The 15,988-nt window shown below is 50.5% G+C and overlaps 1 protein-coding gene across 2 annotated transcripts in view; it reads right to left on the reverse strand.

Moving 5' to 3' along the window:
* The window catches only part of AMOTL1 (angiomotin like 1), an 88,821-nt gene extending 73,253 nt beyond the window's left edge, over nt 1-15,568 (reverse strand). Inside the window, exons 1-3 of one of the 2 annotated variants that reach the window (XM_054804867.1) lie at nt 15,381-15,568; nt 7,009-7,771; nt 363-498 (exon numbers count right to left, since the gene is read on the reverse strand). In XM_054804867.1, coding sequence (XP_054660842.1) covers nt 363-447 — 85 coding nt within the window. In that variant the 5' untranslated portion in view covers nt 448-498; nt 7,009-7,771; nt 15,381-15,568. The remainder of the gene's footprint in view (nt 1-362; nt 499-7,008; nt 7,772-15,380) is intronic. The other variant, XM_054804873.1, reaches the window with a different exon arrangement.
* Nucleotides 15,569-15,988: the final 420 nt, after the last annotated feature.

The following is a 15,988-nucleotide window of genomic DNA, read 5'->3' on the forward strand; positions in this document are numbered from 1 at the left end:
CCCAACCGCTCTCATCTGCAGAGTCCTGCTTGTGAAGAATGAGGGTGGTCACATCCAGCACAAATGGCATATTAACTTGCCAAAGGTGGGGTGGGTTGGTTGGGGTTTTTTTTGGCAAAAGGCCACTCTGGAGAAGGAAGACAAGCTGGAGATTGAGTGCCTGTGTCAGTCTGCCAGCTTCTGGCAAGACACTGCAGCTTGGATCAGACCTTTCCCACCTTCACAGTGAGTACTGCCTTGCTTTGGACACAGCCCAGCAAAACCCCTGGGACCACTGCAAGCACAGTGAAGGGCAAGCAGCACAGCAGGAAGGCTCCCAGCGTGTTCACTAGGTGGATTAAAAACCAGCAATCATATCCTACCTCCTTTCACACTGGCAAAGGGATGGATCCCACCATGAGACAACCAGTTGGTTTCATCCAGGTTCCAGTTTTCACCAGGGTCCATCTCTGATCTGCAGCATCAAAGATCTGCTTTCAATGCCTTCTGCTGCTCTCTCTGGAGAATAACCAGAAGATACTCTGAGTGCCTGTCATGGTCCACACCATGGCCAGCTGCTGAGAAGCTTCCCTCAGCAGTGGAAAATGTCTAGTCAATATATCAGGAAAAAAGAAAAGAAAAAAAATTCAAGAAAAAAAAATCACATGGCTTACAGGGGACTGTTGGACCAAGGAGGAGCTGACTCTGCCAAGCCTTGACTTATCACCATGATGAGTGTCCCTGCTGTGTCAAAAGGCCACTGATGCTTGGACCTCTTCCATTTTCTGTTGTTAGTCTGACCAAGGCTGAGAAATTCCTAATCCCTCACAATATTTACAGGAATGGGGGGTTATTTCTGAGCAGGGTGACGTGCCATGAGGGCATCCATCAGGTGTGTGTCTCCTGGCTCCACGTGCCCAACTGACTGCATCCTGGGGTCCTGGCTGGCTGGGGGAGCGGGCAAGGGTGCTGGCCCTCGCTCCTGCATCTCAGCCCCTCCATGGACAGGAGCTACAAGCTGAGGGTTATCAGTTGTGTGTTACCAACCAGTGCCACCACTGGCTGCTCAGCTCTCACAGCTGCCCCAGCTTTGGAGCTGTGGCTGTGAGCTGCTGGGGAGGACGTAGATTATTGAGCAGTTAAAGCTGGAGCTTCTAACCCCAAAAACTCCCTTTCTGGTGTAGACACTGAATTGTTTTCTTGTCTATCAGCCATTTGGTGCTACCTACAGGTTTGCTGCAGCTGGGAGTCCATGAGAATACATGGAGGCATTTTCCCTCCCTGACCCCTTGGACCTGTGTATCCCTGGTGAAGCAGGCACACAGGGGCATTTCATCCATCCCTACATTTTCAGAATTACATGGATTTGGGAGGGAATGGAGTACTTCCAGCATCAACAACTGCTAATTTATTAAGGAAGCACAAAACAGTGTTGGGACGCAACAAAAAAGTACTGCAGAGCTTTTTTGCCTCTGTGGGAAGATGCCAAAGAGGAGGTGACAACAGGGACTTTCCCTAACATTGTCCCAGGCAAACCCAGACCCCAAATGGCACTGATGGTGGGGTGAAGCCCCTGGAACCTGCCACACTGGCAGCTGTGCATTTCTACTCCGCCCCTGTTTTTCATCATCATAATTTGTAGGAATTTGTTGGAATTTAATGCTGCCAGGGCCCTGAATTCAGAGCGCTCCTGGGAGGGATGGGCAGGTAGTGATGGAAGGACACCATCATACCAGTGCTGTTTCCTTAGGAAACCAGGTGAAGAAAGAGATGGATGGGCCCTATCTCCATGGGGAAGCGAAGCATGGCCGAGCCACACCACTGCACTTCCCAAGCACTGGTACTTCCCAGCCACCATCCCATCGGGGGGGGAGATGCCGGAGCTGGGGGGGGCAGCAGCCCCACGTTGGTGTATAGCCCCGTTGGCTCTTGGCACGGCACAACTCGAGCTCCTGCCCCAGCGTGCTGCCAGGTCTCACCAGGGCGAATCATGGCTGTGCCAGTGCTTCCCTGGCCGGCCAGACCTGCAAGAGGTCATTTCACCTGCTCTCTTGCTCAATACCTTAATTAAGTAGAATTAAATACTTGTGCGTGCACGTTTGCTGAGCAGTAAACAGGACCAGTCACTGCTGCATGCAGGCGGAGCTTGACTGGGGATTTTTGATGTAGCCAATTCACCTGAAGCGCAATTAAGAGGTACCAAGACTCTGGGTGGATTTGGCTGAATATATAATTAGTTTTAGCTGAAAGAGAAGGGAAAAAGTTCTGAGAAACCTGCAAAGCTCCATTTTGACATTTAAAAAATGAAACTGTTTTTGTTGTTCTTTCAAATGACATTTTTGAAGTGACCTAGTTTGCTTTTTCTTTTCTTTTTTCATCTTTTTTTAAGTTATGAAAGTGCTAAATAATCTCAAACTAGAATGTCTCGTGCAATGCTTATGAAAAGAAATCAAAGAAAAGAAACATTCTCCTTTAGAGAGTGACCCAAAACAAAAACTATTTTCAATTTTTCTATTCAGCCACTGAAAAGAAAAACCTATTATTTGTACAGCTCCACTACTGAAAAGCACCTTGTCAGTGTGTACTGCTAGCAATTTATTCTTCCCACCTGCCAAGGGAGAGGTTTGTCTGCAAGTTCAATAAAAGAGAAAGAACGAAAGGGCAATCTACCAACATAACATAGAAAATAAAACGGCTTTTCCATATTCACTCATTTCTAAAGAAAAAAAGAGGAAACCTCCGGACCTCAGCTCTTTGCCCACTGTCCCCCTCTGTTCAGAGTCACATAGACATGAAATCATATAGACACAAGCCCTGAGCTTCTGTCACACAGAAGATTAATTGCAAATGCAAAACTTCTGACTTTACCAACGCGTAAGGTCCAACCAATACTAGAGAAAGCAAAAGACAACATTTATTAGGGACAATAATTTTGGCAATGAGAAACACCTAAAAGATCATAAACCTCAGTCATCAGTGTAGCTTTGGGACATCCATCCCTTCACATGAGAGCACAGCAGAGCTTGGAGCCAGCGGAGGACAAGGATGGGTTTGTGGTCCCTGTCTCACCGCGGAGCATCCGTCGTGCCCACCCTCCAGAGCGGCCAACCAGCAGGATGGGGTGGGAGGTAAAGGGACGGGTACAAACACAGACCAAGGCCCATTAGCTGCATTAATGTTTGTGTAACGGACTTCTTGCTACCATGCAAAGCTGGAAGAAGAGGCATTGCCGCTCAGCCTGGTGCCTCGCGAGGGCTAGGAGTTATGGTCCAGCTGTATGAAGCACTCAGCCTTGTTGCAGTCAATAGTCAATGCCTATTACCTCCATCTTTTAAGAAGAAGATAAATCAAACGTCAGATTTTTCCAAAGTGCCTGCACTCGGATCCTATGTTCAGTCTTCATTTAGGGCAGGGGAGCTCATTTTACACACCCAAAACTTCCACCAATCCTCTAAGAAACACATAATGGGAGGGTGTGAATTAAGACCCCTTTCACTTCACATCTTTCACTGTGCCTCAGTAACACCCGCACAGATCACAAACCACTGCCCATTTTCAGCCTAATCTGCAAATCTCTTCCAAACTGCAGAATAAAATATTGTAACATTGAAATGACCATTTCAGCCGTGTTTTACAACCTCTCTAATCTGTAAGAAGTGGCTGTCAGAGGACAAGCCCCAGTTAAGCTCCTCTTCTGGATCATTTCCAGTTTAAGACAATCGCCATGCAGCCTCTCTGGGCGCTCAGCAGCTGCATGGGGATTTATTTTTTTTTTTAGTACCATAAACTGCAGAATTCACATGGCCAGAGCAGCAGGAAAATAAAAATTAATGACCTGAGACTAACCCAGACAGATAAGAGATTAAAGTGTCAAACCCTAAACTCTCCAGCCTGCAGGGGCTTGATCTGGAGAACAAGATGCTGGCAGTGTTTGCCCAAGCACTGCCCTCAAAATTGCCTCTGTCCACGTGGCTCACCAAAACCAGGTGCTGCTGAGCAGAGATGCAGATGCTGTACAAAGGATCTCCCATTTCTCTGAGCTACAGCGTCTCCTTGCATATGGTTCAAATTCAGAGCTCTAGCTGCATCCACCTACTTTGACTGAGGGGAAAAATCAGTGGCATCTTCCAGAAGATGCAGACTCAGCTACTTCTCCTTTCTTCTGTGAGGAATAAAGGAGGGCACAGTTTCGTGAGATGCTTAGCCCAATGTGACCTTGCGCATTGCTAGCACTGGTGACCACCTAGGGCTGGCGATAACGACATACCACCTTGTTGGTCTGAGCCCCCAAAGCACCACACAGGAGCACTTTGTGCTTAATGACTTGTTTGTTTAGATGAACAACCTTTCCAACGCCCTGTAGCACCTAAGAAGAGCTCATATGTGTGAACCCTACTGAGCAGGATCCGGCCTGGTGGAGTTGCGCAGCAGAGCAGTCCCAAGCCATGCCATCATGGGGCTTGGTGATCAGGCCAGGGCAGGTGACCGCAGAGCCACCACTAGTGTGTTGCAGGTGTAAAGGGGGAGTGAGCATCAGCAGGGATGGGGGCAAGAGAAAGAGCTGCACAACAGCTGAGATGGCCACTAGCCATGGGAGGACTGGTAGACGGGGCACCAAGAAGGACACCAATAACAGTGAGGTTGGGTATCAGTTTGGCAAGGAAGGGTGGGAAGGGGGAGAGAAATCTCTGCTTCTGCTCATGTTGCAAACCCTGCAGCAAGGACTGGCCCTTGCTAGTGTGTTTTCCAGCAAGAGAGGACACCGACCCTTTCCTGTGCCTCCAGGCAATTTGTGGGGTTTGGGACAGACATTCACCATGCCAAAGGGATGAGGTGGGCAGCCAAGGCAGGACTGAGGCTGAGGCAAGAAGTGGGGACTGAAGAAAGGATCTTGGTCCAGCTGGAGAAGAGGGAGCGAGCTCAGGCAGACTGTGGGAGGTCTCGAGCAGCAGTCTTGCAGCAGCCGCACATGGGATTAAATGCTACGAGAAAAGACTGCTTTCCCTGGGCTGCTTCTCAGCCATGAAAAAATACTGGGATAGCTACACGGCCTTCCTCTTGTCAGGCATGGGCTGGAAATGTCCAGCCTCATGCTCACCAATATGTTATATACATCCTTACGGTGCCTACATGGTAACCCAGACTCTTCCCACTCCCAATGAGTCCAGAGGAGTTGAAGCATCCCCTGACCCTCAGTTTTGCTCAGAGCAAAACTTTTATGTGTCAAAAAGGCCACGTATGTCAAATGTGGGAGCGGTGCCGAGGTGAAGTCACATCGCTTGGGCAAGCAGCAGCTGCTCTTGGGCAGGTATTGCTGCCCTGCAAAGGCATCGCCTTTCTGCACCTGCCTCTCAGCAGCTATTCATCTGCCCAAGGGCAACAGGAGTGGGAACGAGAAGGTCTGATTGACCCTTATGGAGCCAAGCAGGGCAAGATCAGGCCTTGGAGAGGTCTATCACGAAGCCGTGTAACTGGGAGCACGATGGCCGTGGCGAAGGGCCCAAGGTGACAAATTGCTTCCCCCATACTGCACAGCTCAGCCTGACGGCTGCCTTTAATCACCCGCTGCCGTTCTTTCCTGCCTTGGATGTGCTCTCCCTTAATTAGCCCAAAAAGTGACTAATGAGCTATTTGTTAATGCCATCATTCAAAAAGCCCTATTTGTTGCTGGTCTGAAACGGGGTTTTTTTAAAAGCGGCGAATTTCAGCCAACTGGCACTAAGCATGATCACAAGGTAATTACATGATCTCATGGCAGTTATCTTGAACTAATACATCATTAATCTGATCTTACGACAGCTAAAGGAGAAGCCCAGAGCCAAGAAGCACTTGAAGGCTCCACAGTCCCCAGGACAGGAGCCCTTTTTATAAAAGCTGCGGGTTTACACACAGCAGACATGTCAGGACAAGCTGCAAGTCGTATCGCTCCCCTCACCCCGATGAACAAAAGCCTTCAGGAGCCAGGAAACACATGATCTGCCCTGAAAGGAGCCTTCCCAAAAGCACAGCCACCGTCCCCTTGCCATGGTTCAGGGCTGCGAGGATGGTCGGAGCAGGAAGGGGCTCAGGGGCCGTGGCAGGCAGGCTCCTGGCATTGCTCAGGGACCCCAGGGTGTTTGTTTCTGACAAGCCCTCTGTATGATGAAGTCCTTTTGGAGGACCTATCCTAATCTGATATCAGGGCAGATATTGGCAGGTGAGTAGTTTCAAGTCACCTGCACTGATGGGGACTCCTAGAAGCTCGTCTATATCCTCTATATCCCTTTGGATATAAAGGTAGGAGGCAAATCAATACATACATCCCTATTTACACGTCATGATTTCATTCGAATAGCTCATCCCTAGCTAGGGACACACATCTACACAGATAGCCAGGAACCAGAAAAAAAAGCTCGAAAAGCTTTAAAAATACTAGCTTCAGTTGCAGTCAAGCTCACTCCTGAACAGAGGTACACCCCAAAAAAGTCCTGAAGAGCAGCCATCCCGCAGGCACAACAGGATGCCAGGAGCCACCTCGCAGTGCCACTGCCACTGACCACTGCTCTGGTGGCAAGGTACAGGAGATGCTGGGTGCGCATGTCGACCCTGATTTGGGGTGGTTTTAAGATCTGTAAGGTCCTCCAAGTTACTGCATGGAATAAAATTTCTCTTTCTTACTTCTCTGTTTTTCTTCCAAAATCTGCAAATTGAATAGCAGCTCGACAATTCAAATGTTAAAGCGCCTGAAGAAAAGGCTGTGTCTCCCTTTGTGTCTTTTGCAGAGCTGTCTGTGCTAAACTAGCGATACCAGACGCCACCGCACCTTATTTTTGCCAGTTATCTTCACAAGCATTTAGCTGCCAGGTAATTTTACCCATAACAATCACTTATCTGTTTAAGAGAGGATGATTTCTCTGTGCTGTTCCCATGACCTCTCAGAAAGCACACAACTGCCTTTTTTTTGCATTCATAGTAGAAAATGTTCCTTTTCCAGATTCCATTTGGACAAGATCTTTCAAAAACCAGTAAAATAGAAATGGTAAATCTTACCTGACAAAATACCCGTGATTTCTCTGGCGAGAAAAAGTGTCCGTGTCCCGGTGCTGCAAGACCAAAGCTTTCTTGGGGAGACGCTTGTTCTCTGTTGGGTAAGGGCTCAACAAAAACTATGCAGCCATTGCCTGGACTTGCTTCAGTTTGGGTAGGTAAGTCACGGGAATTCAGCTGCTCTTGTGTGTTCAAAGAGCTTCAAAATGCTCTACACCAACTATCGGCATTATGGTTCCCACAAGTATGCAAGGTATGCGTTTGTCTTCCTGAGTCATATAATTATCTTTGGGAAAGTAACCCGCGGAAGTGCAGGAGAGGAAAAAAACACCAACCGGCCATATAAATACCTCAATGATCAGCAGTGGCCCTGCGAGGAGATCGCCTTGAAGAGAGGCTTTGCTAATTCATATGTCCCAAACATCAAAGCTAACGGAGATGCTGGGCTGCCTGCTTTCAATCCTGCCTTTCTTGGTGGTTTGCAGCAGCACGTACAGGGAGTGCCTAGGAGAAGGAGTGGCACAGTCTTGAAAGCATCCACAGCACTGGAAGAGCTGATCTGAAGCTTGGTGGGTTGCACAGGTTGTGGGGTGGCCTGTGGCCGGGAGGAAAGGTAGAGTGAAATAGTCCCTGACTGCTGTAAATGGAGGGTGAGTCATCGGTGATACAGGCTGAAAAAATGATGTGATGCAGCAGTGTCTGGGCTAGTTACATCTTGATAAGGATGGCAGGTATCTTCCTGGGTTTTCCGTTGAGTCAGAAGCACCTGGGGAAAGGTGACACCAGAAAAGGGATTTCTGCCATGATCAAATGCCACTGCAGGCAGTCTCAGAAGAGGAATAAGTACCACAAGAGAATGGGATACCACATTGGTGAGCTTCCCAGAGAAGCCCCTTGTGCCAAGCATAAGGGAGGAGAGAAGGCTGAGAACGGAGAGCAAACAGTGAAGGGGGTCTTAATTACATCATATTCTCACAAGGAAGAATATGGGCTTACCATAGAGTGAATGACTCCAGCAGATGTTCACACCCCGCAATGTTTTGTCAGAGTTGCTAGTTTTCCCAGATGATTTATAACAAGGACATCTCAGAAGTGAAGCTCCAATTTGTGCACGACAGCAGCAAGCTCACTTGAGCATAGGCAGTCCACACACCTGAGACAGATGTGAATGGATCTTGGGTTTTGCTCCATCTCCTAAAAGACCAGCTCCATCCATCATCTCTCTTGACAGATTATGGTACTCAGGAGGTGATTTCAAAATTATGAGCTGAGCTATGAAGGACTTCCAGCCATCAGGTTAGACAGAAAACCTCCTGCCTGGGAGGCAAAGAGCTCCCATTCCCACGACCAGGAGGGCTTCAAGCACCCACGTGCACTGAATGACGAAGAGAAATATTTTGTACAGCCTTTAAGCCAACTCTGATTGGTGGCCTCTCCAGCTGGGTCTTGGTTTTATCACCCCATCCCAGCTTTGGTCAGCATTGCCTAATGCCTCTGACAGTATCTGGCTGTGCTTGGCACCTTCGTGTGGCGTGAGAAGGTTGGGACACTGGCATGAGGTGGGTCGCAGGCTGCCTGTGTATTTAGGGAGCCAGCAGGTCCGGGAGCAGCAGACATCAGCTGGGGAGCAAAGACCCTCAAAGACCGCACATTCCCACACCTCCTCCAGAGGCATGTCTCAGCTCTGATTGCGAAGGAGAAAGCATCCGAGCTCATACCAAGAGGCGTTTCTGGGAATGCCAGTGCGGTGACAATGGTGCTGGCTGCAGCCGGTGTGTGGGGCAGTGAAAGATTCGGACTGTGCCACTGCCTGTGCACAGATGAGGAGCCCTGGCTGTGCCAGGATGTCCCAAGGACATCCTCACGTCTAGACTCACCCACCACATCTGCAAAGCAGGAGGAGCAGCCCTGGTAGCATCAAAGCTCTCCCACCACGCCGCTGGGACACTGGCCCCAGGATGCACCCTGAGGATGGGGATGCCCCAAGGCTTTGCCTCTGTAGAGGGAGACACTTGGAGAACCCACTCCACTTGGACAGAAGTCAACCAACCGATGTGCAATGGAGGCTTTGGATTAAGCTTGTTTTTAAAAACAAAAAAAATCCTACATAGCAGGCCTGTAATTACAGTGACACTGAGTCCTGATGGCTTTTCCAGGCCTGCTGACATGGGGCATGCTCTTACCCTCCTCCCGGCGTGTCCGTGCAGGGCTGTGGTCGTCCCACCGGGCACAGGCTCGTTCTCTCCTGCACAAACATCCAGGGGAGCCAAAACTACCTTCAGAAAGGTGAGCAGCCGGGACCGGTGCTCCATGGCTCTTACACTGTGAGTCAGGAGCTCCCTGGCAGATTTAGAGCCAGGGGCACCGATCTGCCTTGGAGACAAATGGAGCAGATGGTTGCAGCCCAAGCCAAGCTCCCGGGTGCGATGGGGCGAGGCGGTGATGAGCGGTCATTTTGCAGCGCTGCAGGAGGGTTTACCCACAAAAAGGGGTGTCTCTGCTCTCTTCCCACCCTGTGCTGGGGTGGTGGTGGATGTCACCAGCCTCCTGTCCCTTCTCCAGCCACATCGCCTGAGCCTTGCACTCGGGTACCCATGTCAAAACTCCTGTCCCTCACAGCTTGTCCTGCTCTTCACACTGGAGCCTGTCTTCTGCTAAACATCTGCCCAGCTGCAAGCACTGTGCTCCCCCAAAAGAGCAGGGTGAATGGAGACAGAGGGTCACACCAGGCAATGGGATGAGAAAGGCCATCCCACTGTGGTTGGTTGGCAAATTCTGTCTGAAAACAGACACTTTTTGCTAGGAAAGTCTTTCTGGGCACCACCTGGCCCAGGGATGAGGTTGGGTGGGAACTTACGGGTGTCCCAAACACTGAGGGGGGGGGGCGGTGCTGCACCGCTGCCTCTCGAGCAGCAGCAGAACCTCGCGGCTGAGCTTAGTTCCCCGTCCCCATGCCCTGGGCACTGCCCCCGCTCAGCATGCTCTCCAATTCAGTAACACTGCTGGGTTACCTGAGCTGAGCGAGGGAGAGGAGGGAAGGGTGGCTGGTGGGACGAAGAATATAAGTCCCGGGCCAGCCACAGGCAGCGGGGAGTCCGGGGTTACTTGTGGGGCAGGCAGGGACAGGCAGCAGCTCTTGGGTCACTCGGCTGTGGGAGAGTCAGAGCAGAGCTCTGTCTCACCAAGACCCCGATGGACACCACAGCCGTAATCATCATAACTTTCTCCCTGGTGAGGGACAAGAGCAGGCTGAGGAAGCTTCTTGGCTCAAAAACCCAAGCATGTCATTCAATGCACTGGAGGCTCAGGCAGGATCTCTGCTGGCAGATGGGAAACACTTTAGCTTTTTGTTTAAGCTGCACTATTTTTCAGAGGACTGAGATAGACATAAAATATTTACAGCTCTCTCTTCAGAGGAAGCTGGCTTTGGGGATGTCATTCTGTGCTAAAAAAAATCAGAGCTCTGCAGGGAAAAATAAAAGAGGAATCCAACTGGTCTCTCATTGAATGTTTTCCCCAGGATCAGACAAGAGCAGAAAAGGGGCTGGTAAAATGGTGGTGGTGTTGGTGACTGTTGGAAGAATTACATGGCAAAATGAGACCTCAGTGGCCCATATGAAGGATGCCTTGTCCTTCCCTCCTTATCTGGCTGCATATAGGGGATATGGCATCCCGCACCTGGTCTGGCTCCTAATCCATCCTCCTCCAGTTCAGGGTTAATCCAGCACCTTTGCTCCCTGCGGCTCACCCACACACAGCTCTGACGTCCCCCAGGCCCGTATTTCGCCATCCAAGGGCAAGCCCATGCTTGCTCCCGGCTTAGCCTCTCCCCGGGCTGCAGGAGCGGGGCCGCTGGGCTCCCCAGCCCCAGCTCCATCAGTGAAAGATGCCAGCGCTCGGGAGGTGCTGGTGCGGGGCCACCAGGTCCTGGCCGACCACCTGCCTGGCCTTGTGGCACGCTTGTTGGACAGACACACAGACAGATGCGCATTGATGGTTTCACGTGGGTGGAAGAGGGAAGACTCAAGTCTTGCTTGGGTAGGCTGGGATATTTAAAAAGCAGACCAAGTGGGACCTCGAGAGAACAGTAAGATGCAAGCTTGCTCATAGCTACCACGTAACATGGAGTGTGAAAGCCCTGCTATGGTGGTGGGAAGAGAAACAAATCTCCCTCCTTGTCGTGGTTTTACCCCAGCCGGCAGCTAAGCACCACGCAGCCACTCACTCGCTCCCCCCCCCATCGGGATGGGGGAGAGAATTGGAAAAGTTAAAGTGAGAAAACTCGTGGGTTGAGATAAAGACAGTTTAATAGGTAAAGCAAAAGCTGCGCGCACAAGCAAAGCAAAGCAAGGAATTCATTCACCACTCCCCATGGGCAGGCAGGTGTTCAGCCATCTCCAGGGAAGCAGGGCCCTGTCACGCGTAACGGTTACTTGGGAAGACAAACGCCATCACTCCGAATGCCGCTGCCCCCCCCCCTTCTCTTCCCCCCAAGCTCCTTATAAACTGAGCATGACGTCATATGGTATGGAATATCCCTTTGGTCAGTTTGGGTCAGCTGTCCTGTCTGTGTCTCCTCCCAACTTCTTGTGCACCCCCAGCCATCCCGCTGGCAGGGCAGTGCAAGAAGCAGAAAAGGCCTTGGCCCCGTGTAAACACTGCTCAACAATAAGTCCATAGAACAAAAACATCTCTATATTATCAACACTGTCTCCAGCACAAATCCAAAACATATCCTCACACTAGCTACTATGAAGAAAATCAACCCTCTCAGCTAAAACCAGGACTCCTTTCTCCAAGAGAAATAAGTCTTCTTTCCCCCAAGAGGCTGGTGCCAATTTATGAGGGCATGATCTCTGCCTCCATGGTCAGTCATGGCACAGACACCTAATGTTTTGCCGCTGGGATTAAGGTAATGCAGCTGATTTTCTCCTGGCTGCCCACCCTTCCCTGCAAACTGTGCAGTGGGATGCTGTGGCCACGTCCCGCCCCACATCCTCTGCAGGTCCCTTCTCTAATTGCAGGAGGACCTGGATGCATCCAGGGCTCAGCCCCACCTGACACAATGTCCCCTCTGCCTGCAGGCACGGTGGGAGGATGGCCCCCACCAGTAATTACACTGAGCAAGAGTTTGGCCACCAGTCTCAGACATGGCATGGTGGAGAGTGAGTACCTGTCACCAAACGCCTGTCTCTCTGCAGTTCTTTTGAAAAACTAGAGAAGACCTTGGTTTTACTCCACATCAGAACAAACCCAAAAGCTGAAACTTCTAAATATCTCATAAAAGAGAAATGCCATTTTCCAGCCAGGTCTGCTTGCTGCTTAAGAAAACAAAACTGCCTCCACCATAAAAATATCAGCATTGCAGTGGCATTTGTTCTAGCTGAAGTGTGAAGCACACCAGCTCCTCTTCTCCTTTCACATTACTGCTTGAGTACTCTCTAGACTTGCATTTTGTAGCAATAAGGGGCTTTTGATTTGTGCATGTTATTTAAACTCTCAGCAGGGAACCAAAGTAACAATTATCCACCCCCTGGTCTGGTGATTCACGGGAGACTCTGACGAACACAGTGATGCCGTGTAACCGGTATGAGCTATTGGTGAGAAACAACCATAAAGAAAGTCTGCTCAGGTCAATTACAGAAGAACAGTGTCTAACAGGATCCATCCAGCTGCATCCCGACTGAGACACTGGGTGATTTAATCATCCCTTGAGGTAATACATAGCCAATTATTACTTTCACATGCACACTACTGAAAAATTCATCAGCAATCTGACATTAACGGGTAGCACTTCTCAAATGGAAATGGCTCCAGGTGTGGGGCAAAGAGCCTTCCTCAGGTCAACGATGTTCTCCCTGTTGACTTCAAGAGATGACGGACCAGACCCCCCAGTTGCAACAAAGTCAGTGTATGGGGATAGCTGTATCTTTTTATTGTGTGATAAACAGCAATGGACCTACGCTTTGTCATAGCCAAGAAGACACCTCCTTTAACACTGACATGTTTGTAATAGTGCCAATACACTAAAAAACCTTCCTGTGGCTTTACCAGGCAGTTCACTGTCACAGTCAATCCTATCCACGCTGGTCACTATGATTCTCTTTTCAGAGGTTTGTTTAGGGTTTTTTTGCTATCACTTATAAATTAAGAATAAGCTTTAAATTCCATTAAAAACATTAATTTTTGCCTGACTCCCTCTCCTCCAAAGAAAGCAACTGCTTTTGAGCCTTTTTCTGTGCTCGCTGAGACCTGCACACTGGAATCATGCCCAGTGGGTCTGAGCAAATTGGAGGCACCTTCTTCTAGGGCATGGAGGAATCCCATGGCTTCTCCCCAAAAGATGGTGTGACAGAGGCTGCCCTTTCCCTTTTCCCTCCTTCCAGTAACCACTAACCCCAAGCTCCCCTCAAAAAAATGATGGCACTCCATGACTCCATCCATATCTCGGTCCCTTCTCTCCCCACTGAGCAGGCAGGGTCCCCTGCAAAGCCACCTTCTGCTCTCCTGTGGGGACAGTGAACCACATCGGATGTACAGCTTGGGTTATCTGAAAAGCCAAGAGTTAGGCTTTTCCTCCAAGACTTTTTCATGAGGAATGAAACCTTGCATGTATGCCCTGGATGGGAACTGAAGGAGACAAAAACCTACCTCTCGTTCCCCATGAGCAAGCTATAACAGCTCATTCTCAGCCATCTGTGGCTTGGGCTGTGCCGGTGGGGTTTCCACTGCTGTTTTTTTCCCAGGCGCTGGAGCCTGCTCACCATCCTCAGCAGTTTTCCAAAGGGCTGTCATTTGTGTCAGCAGTTCCCAGGGCCCTGGGGGGCCCAGGGCTGCTCCCCACCCATGGCACAGCCTCGTCCACCCAACGCTTGCACACAAGGGGGTCAGCAGCTGCTCCCGTGGCCCCTGCGCCCACCCTGCTGCCTCCCAATTGCCAGGGAAATTAATATTTCCTTGGAAAATATCAAATTTTTTTAAATTTTTTTTTGGGGGTGTACCACTTTCAACAAAACTTCTGCCAGGAAAAGTTTCTCAGGCTGGAATTTTTAGTCCACATGTGGAAAAGCCACCTGGGAGGTGCCAGCAGCTAGCGGTTAGGGCAGGGCGATGGTGGGACCTCAGATGGCCTGTTTCAAATGCGGACCTCAGACCTGAGCTTCCCACATCCTTAACCCCTTGCTTACGATCTTGGCCTCTAACTCTTTTCCCAACAAAATCAATAAATCAAAAAAATACAAAGATGAAATTTGGTCCTCCTGAGAAGTTGGGAAAAAGGATAAAGTTAGAAAAGTGTTTCTTTCCAGCCATAGCTCAGGCTGTTTTACTCCCAGGAAATGATCTCCACATGTTTCCATGATGTTTGCCGGCCCTGAGCCAAGATTGCACCATCCACGCTGCGGCTGCTCTCTGCCACTTGGCTCTGGGAGACAAGAAGGGCTACAGGCGCTACAGGCTACAGTGGGTGTTTAACAGCCTGTGGCCAGACTGAAACGTGGAGGTGATGGTTGTCCTGTGCTAACTCAGCTCAAGCCTTCTGCCCATCCATGTCCTGCCCAGGCAGCAAAACACCACGCATGGCTGTGACCAGCTTTTTCGTAACAGCACCAAACAAGTACATCCCCACAAACGACAGCCCTCCACCCAAACACCTTCATGTCAAAACTCCTGTTCTTCTCAGCTCGTCCTGCTCACCGGTTCTTCTGAACTGGGGCAGGGGGGGAAAGGTCTTCACACTGGAGCCCGTCTTCTGCTAAACATCTGCCCAGCTGCAAGCACTGTGCTCCCCAAAAGGAGCGGGGTGAAGGGAGACAGAGGGTCACACCAGGCAACGGGATGAGAAAGGCCATCCCACTGTGGTTGGCACATTCTGTCTGAAAACAGACACTTTTTGCTAGGAAAGCCTTTCTGGGCACCACCTGGCACGGCAGCTCAGGGAGGAGCTGGGTGGGAGCTCGTCCATGTCCCGAACACTGTGGGGGTGCTGCACTGCTGCCTCTCGGGGGTGGGAAAGGAAGGGGGGGGTAAGGGAAGACTGGCTGTGGGGGGGCTGCCACCCGCCCAGCATTTTTGTGAAATGAGCCCTTTGTTTCCCTTGTTTTCCTTTACTAGAACCCGAAGCGGGAACAGTCATCTCCAGCCCCATCCAACATTTTGTTTTGAACAGAACTTTCTCTTCTTTCCTTTGCAGTTTCAATAACAAAAACAACAACAACAACAACAACAAGTAACATATATTTAAACCCACATCGGAGTGGGTTTTCTTTCCTCCTCCAATTTGTCAGTTCAGCAGCCAAACCAAACACAGGCGTCCCCACGCCTGCTCTCTGGGCACCGCTGGATCAATAAATAACACCGCTCTGTCTCCAGCCTACCTTGAGAGGTCTCTCCTCACCCTGTCGGCCGTACCCCACTCTCCTGCGGTGAGTTTGCCCGGCCCCAGCGTCTCCTTCCCCCCCCAGCTCTGGTGCTGCTCCCCCTGCACGGCGATGGCTCAGGGGTCTGTGTTGTGAAAACGGGCGTCAGGCGGCATTGCTTGGGACAGGATTCAAATCTACATGGTGGTGGAGTTATTCCTGGCTCACCACGGTGTGTGTGGGCACAGGACTCGGTGCAGGGAGCTAACGTGAGCCTTTGACATCACCAGTTAAATTTAGGGGATTAGCACAGTCCTAAAATGGTCTGGAGGAAAGCTACTGCTAGCCTGGCAGGAGAGAGACAGCACGCTGCAACCACCTCCCACCCCAAGCACAAGGCAGGGGATGGAGCCGGGAGTTTCTGCCCCGCTGCTCCTCCGCGTCACCCCTTCAAAAATACCCCCCCCAGGAATGTGCACTGTGCTTTGCTGCAGCACAAAAGCAGACGGCCTCCCTGGGTTTGCCAGGAACCCTCTTGAAATCACACAGCCCCATGGAGCCGCTGGTCCTGCTGCTCTGGTCAGGGTGGAAGGTTGCGGAGGGACAGAGGTGGTGGTGATGTGGGA

The sequence above is a fragment of the Grus americana genome, chromosome 1, assembly GCF_028858705.1.
Source record: "Grus americana isolate bGruAme1 chromosome 1, bGruAme1.mat, whole genome shotgun sequence".
Taxonomy (NCBI): domain Eukaryota; kingdom Metazoa; phylum Chordata; class Aves; order Gruiformes; family Gruidae; genus Grus; species Grus americana.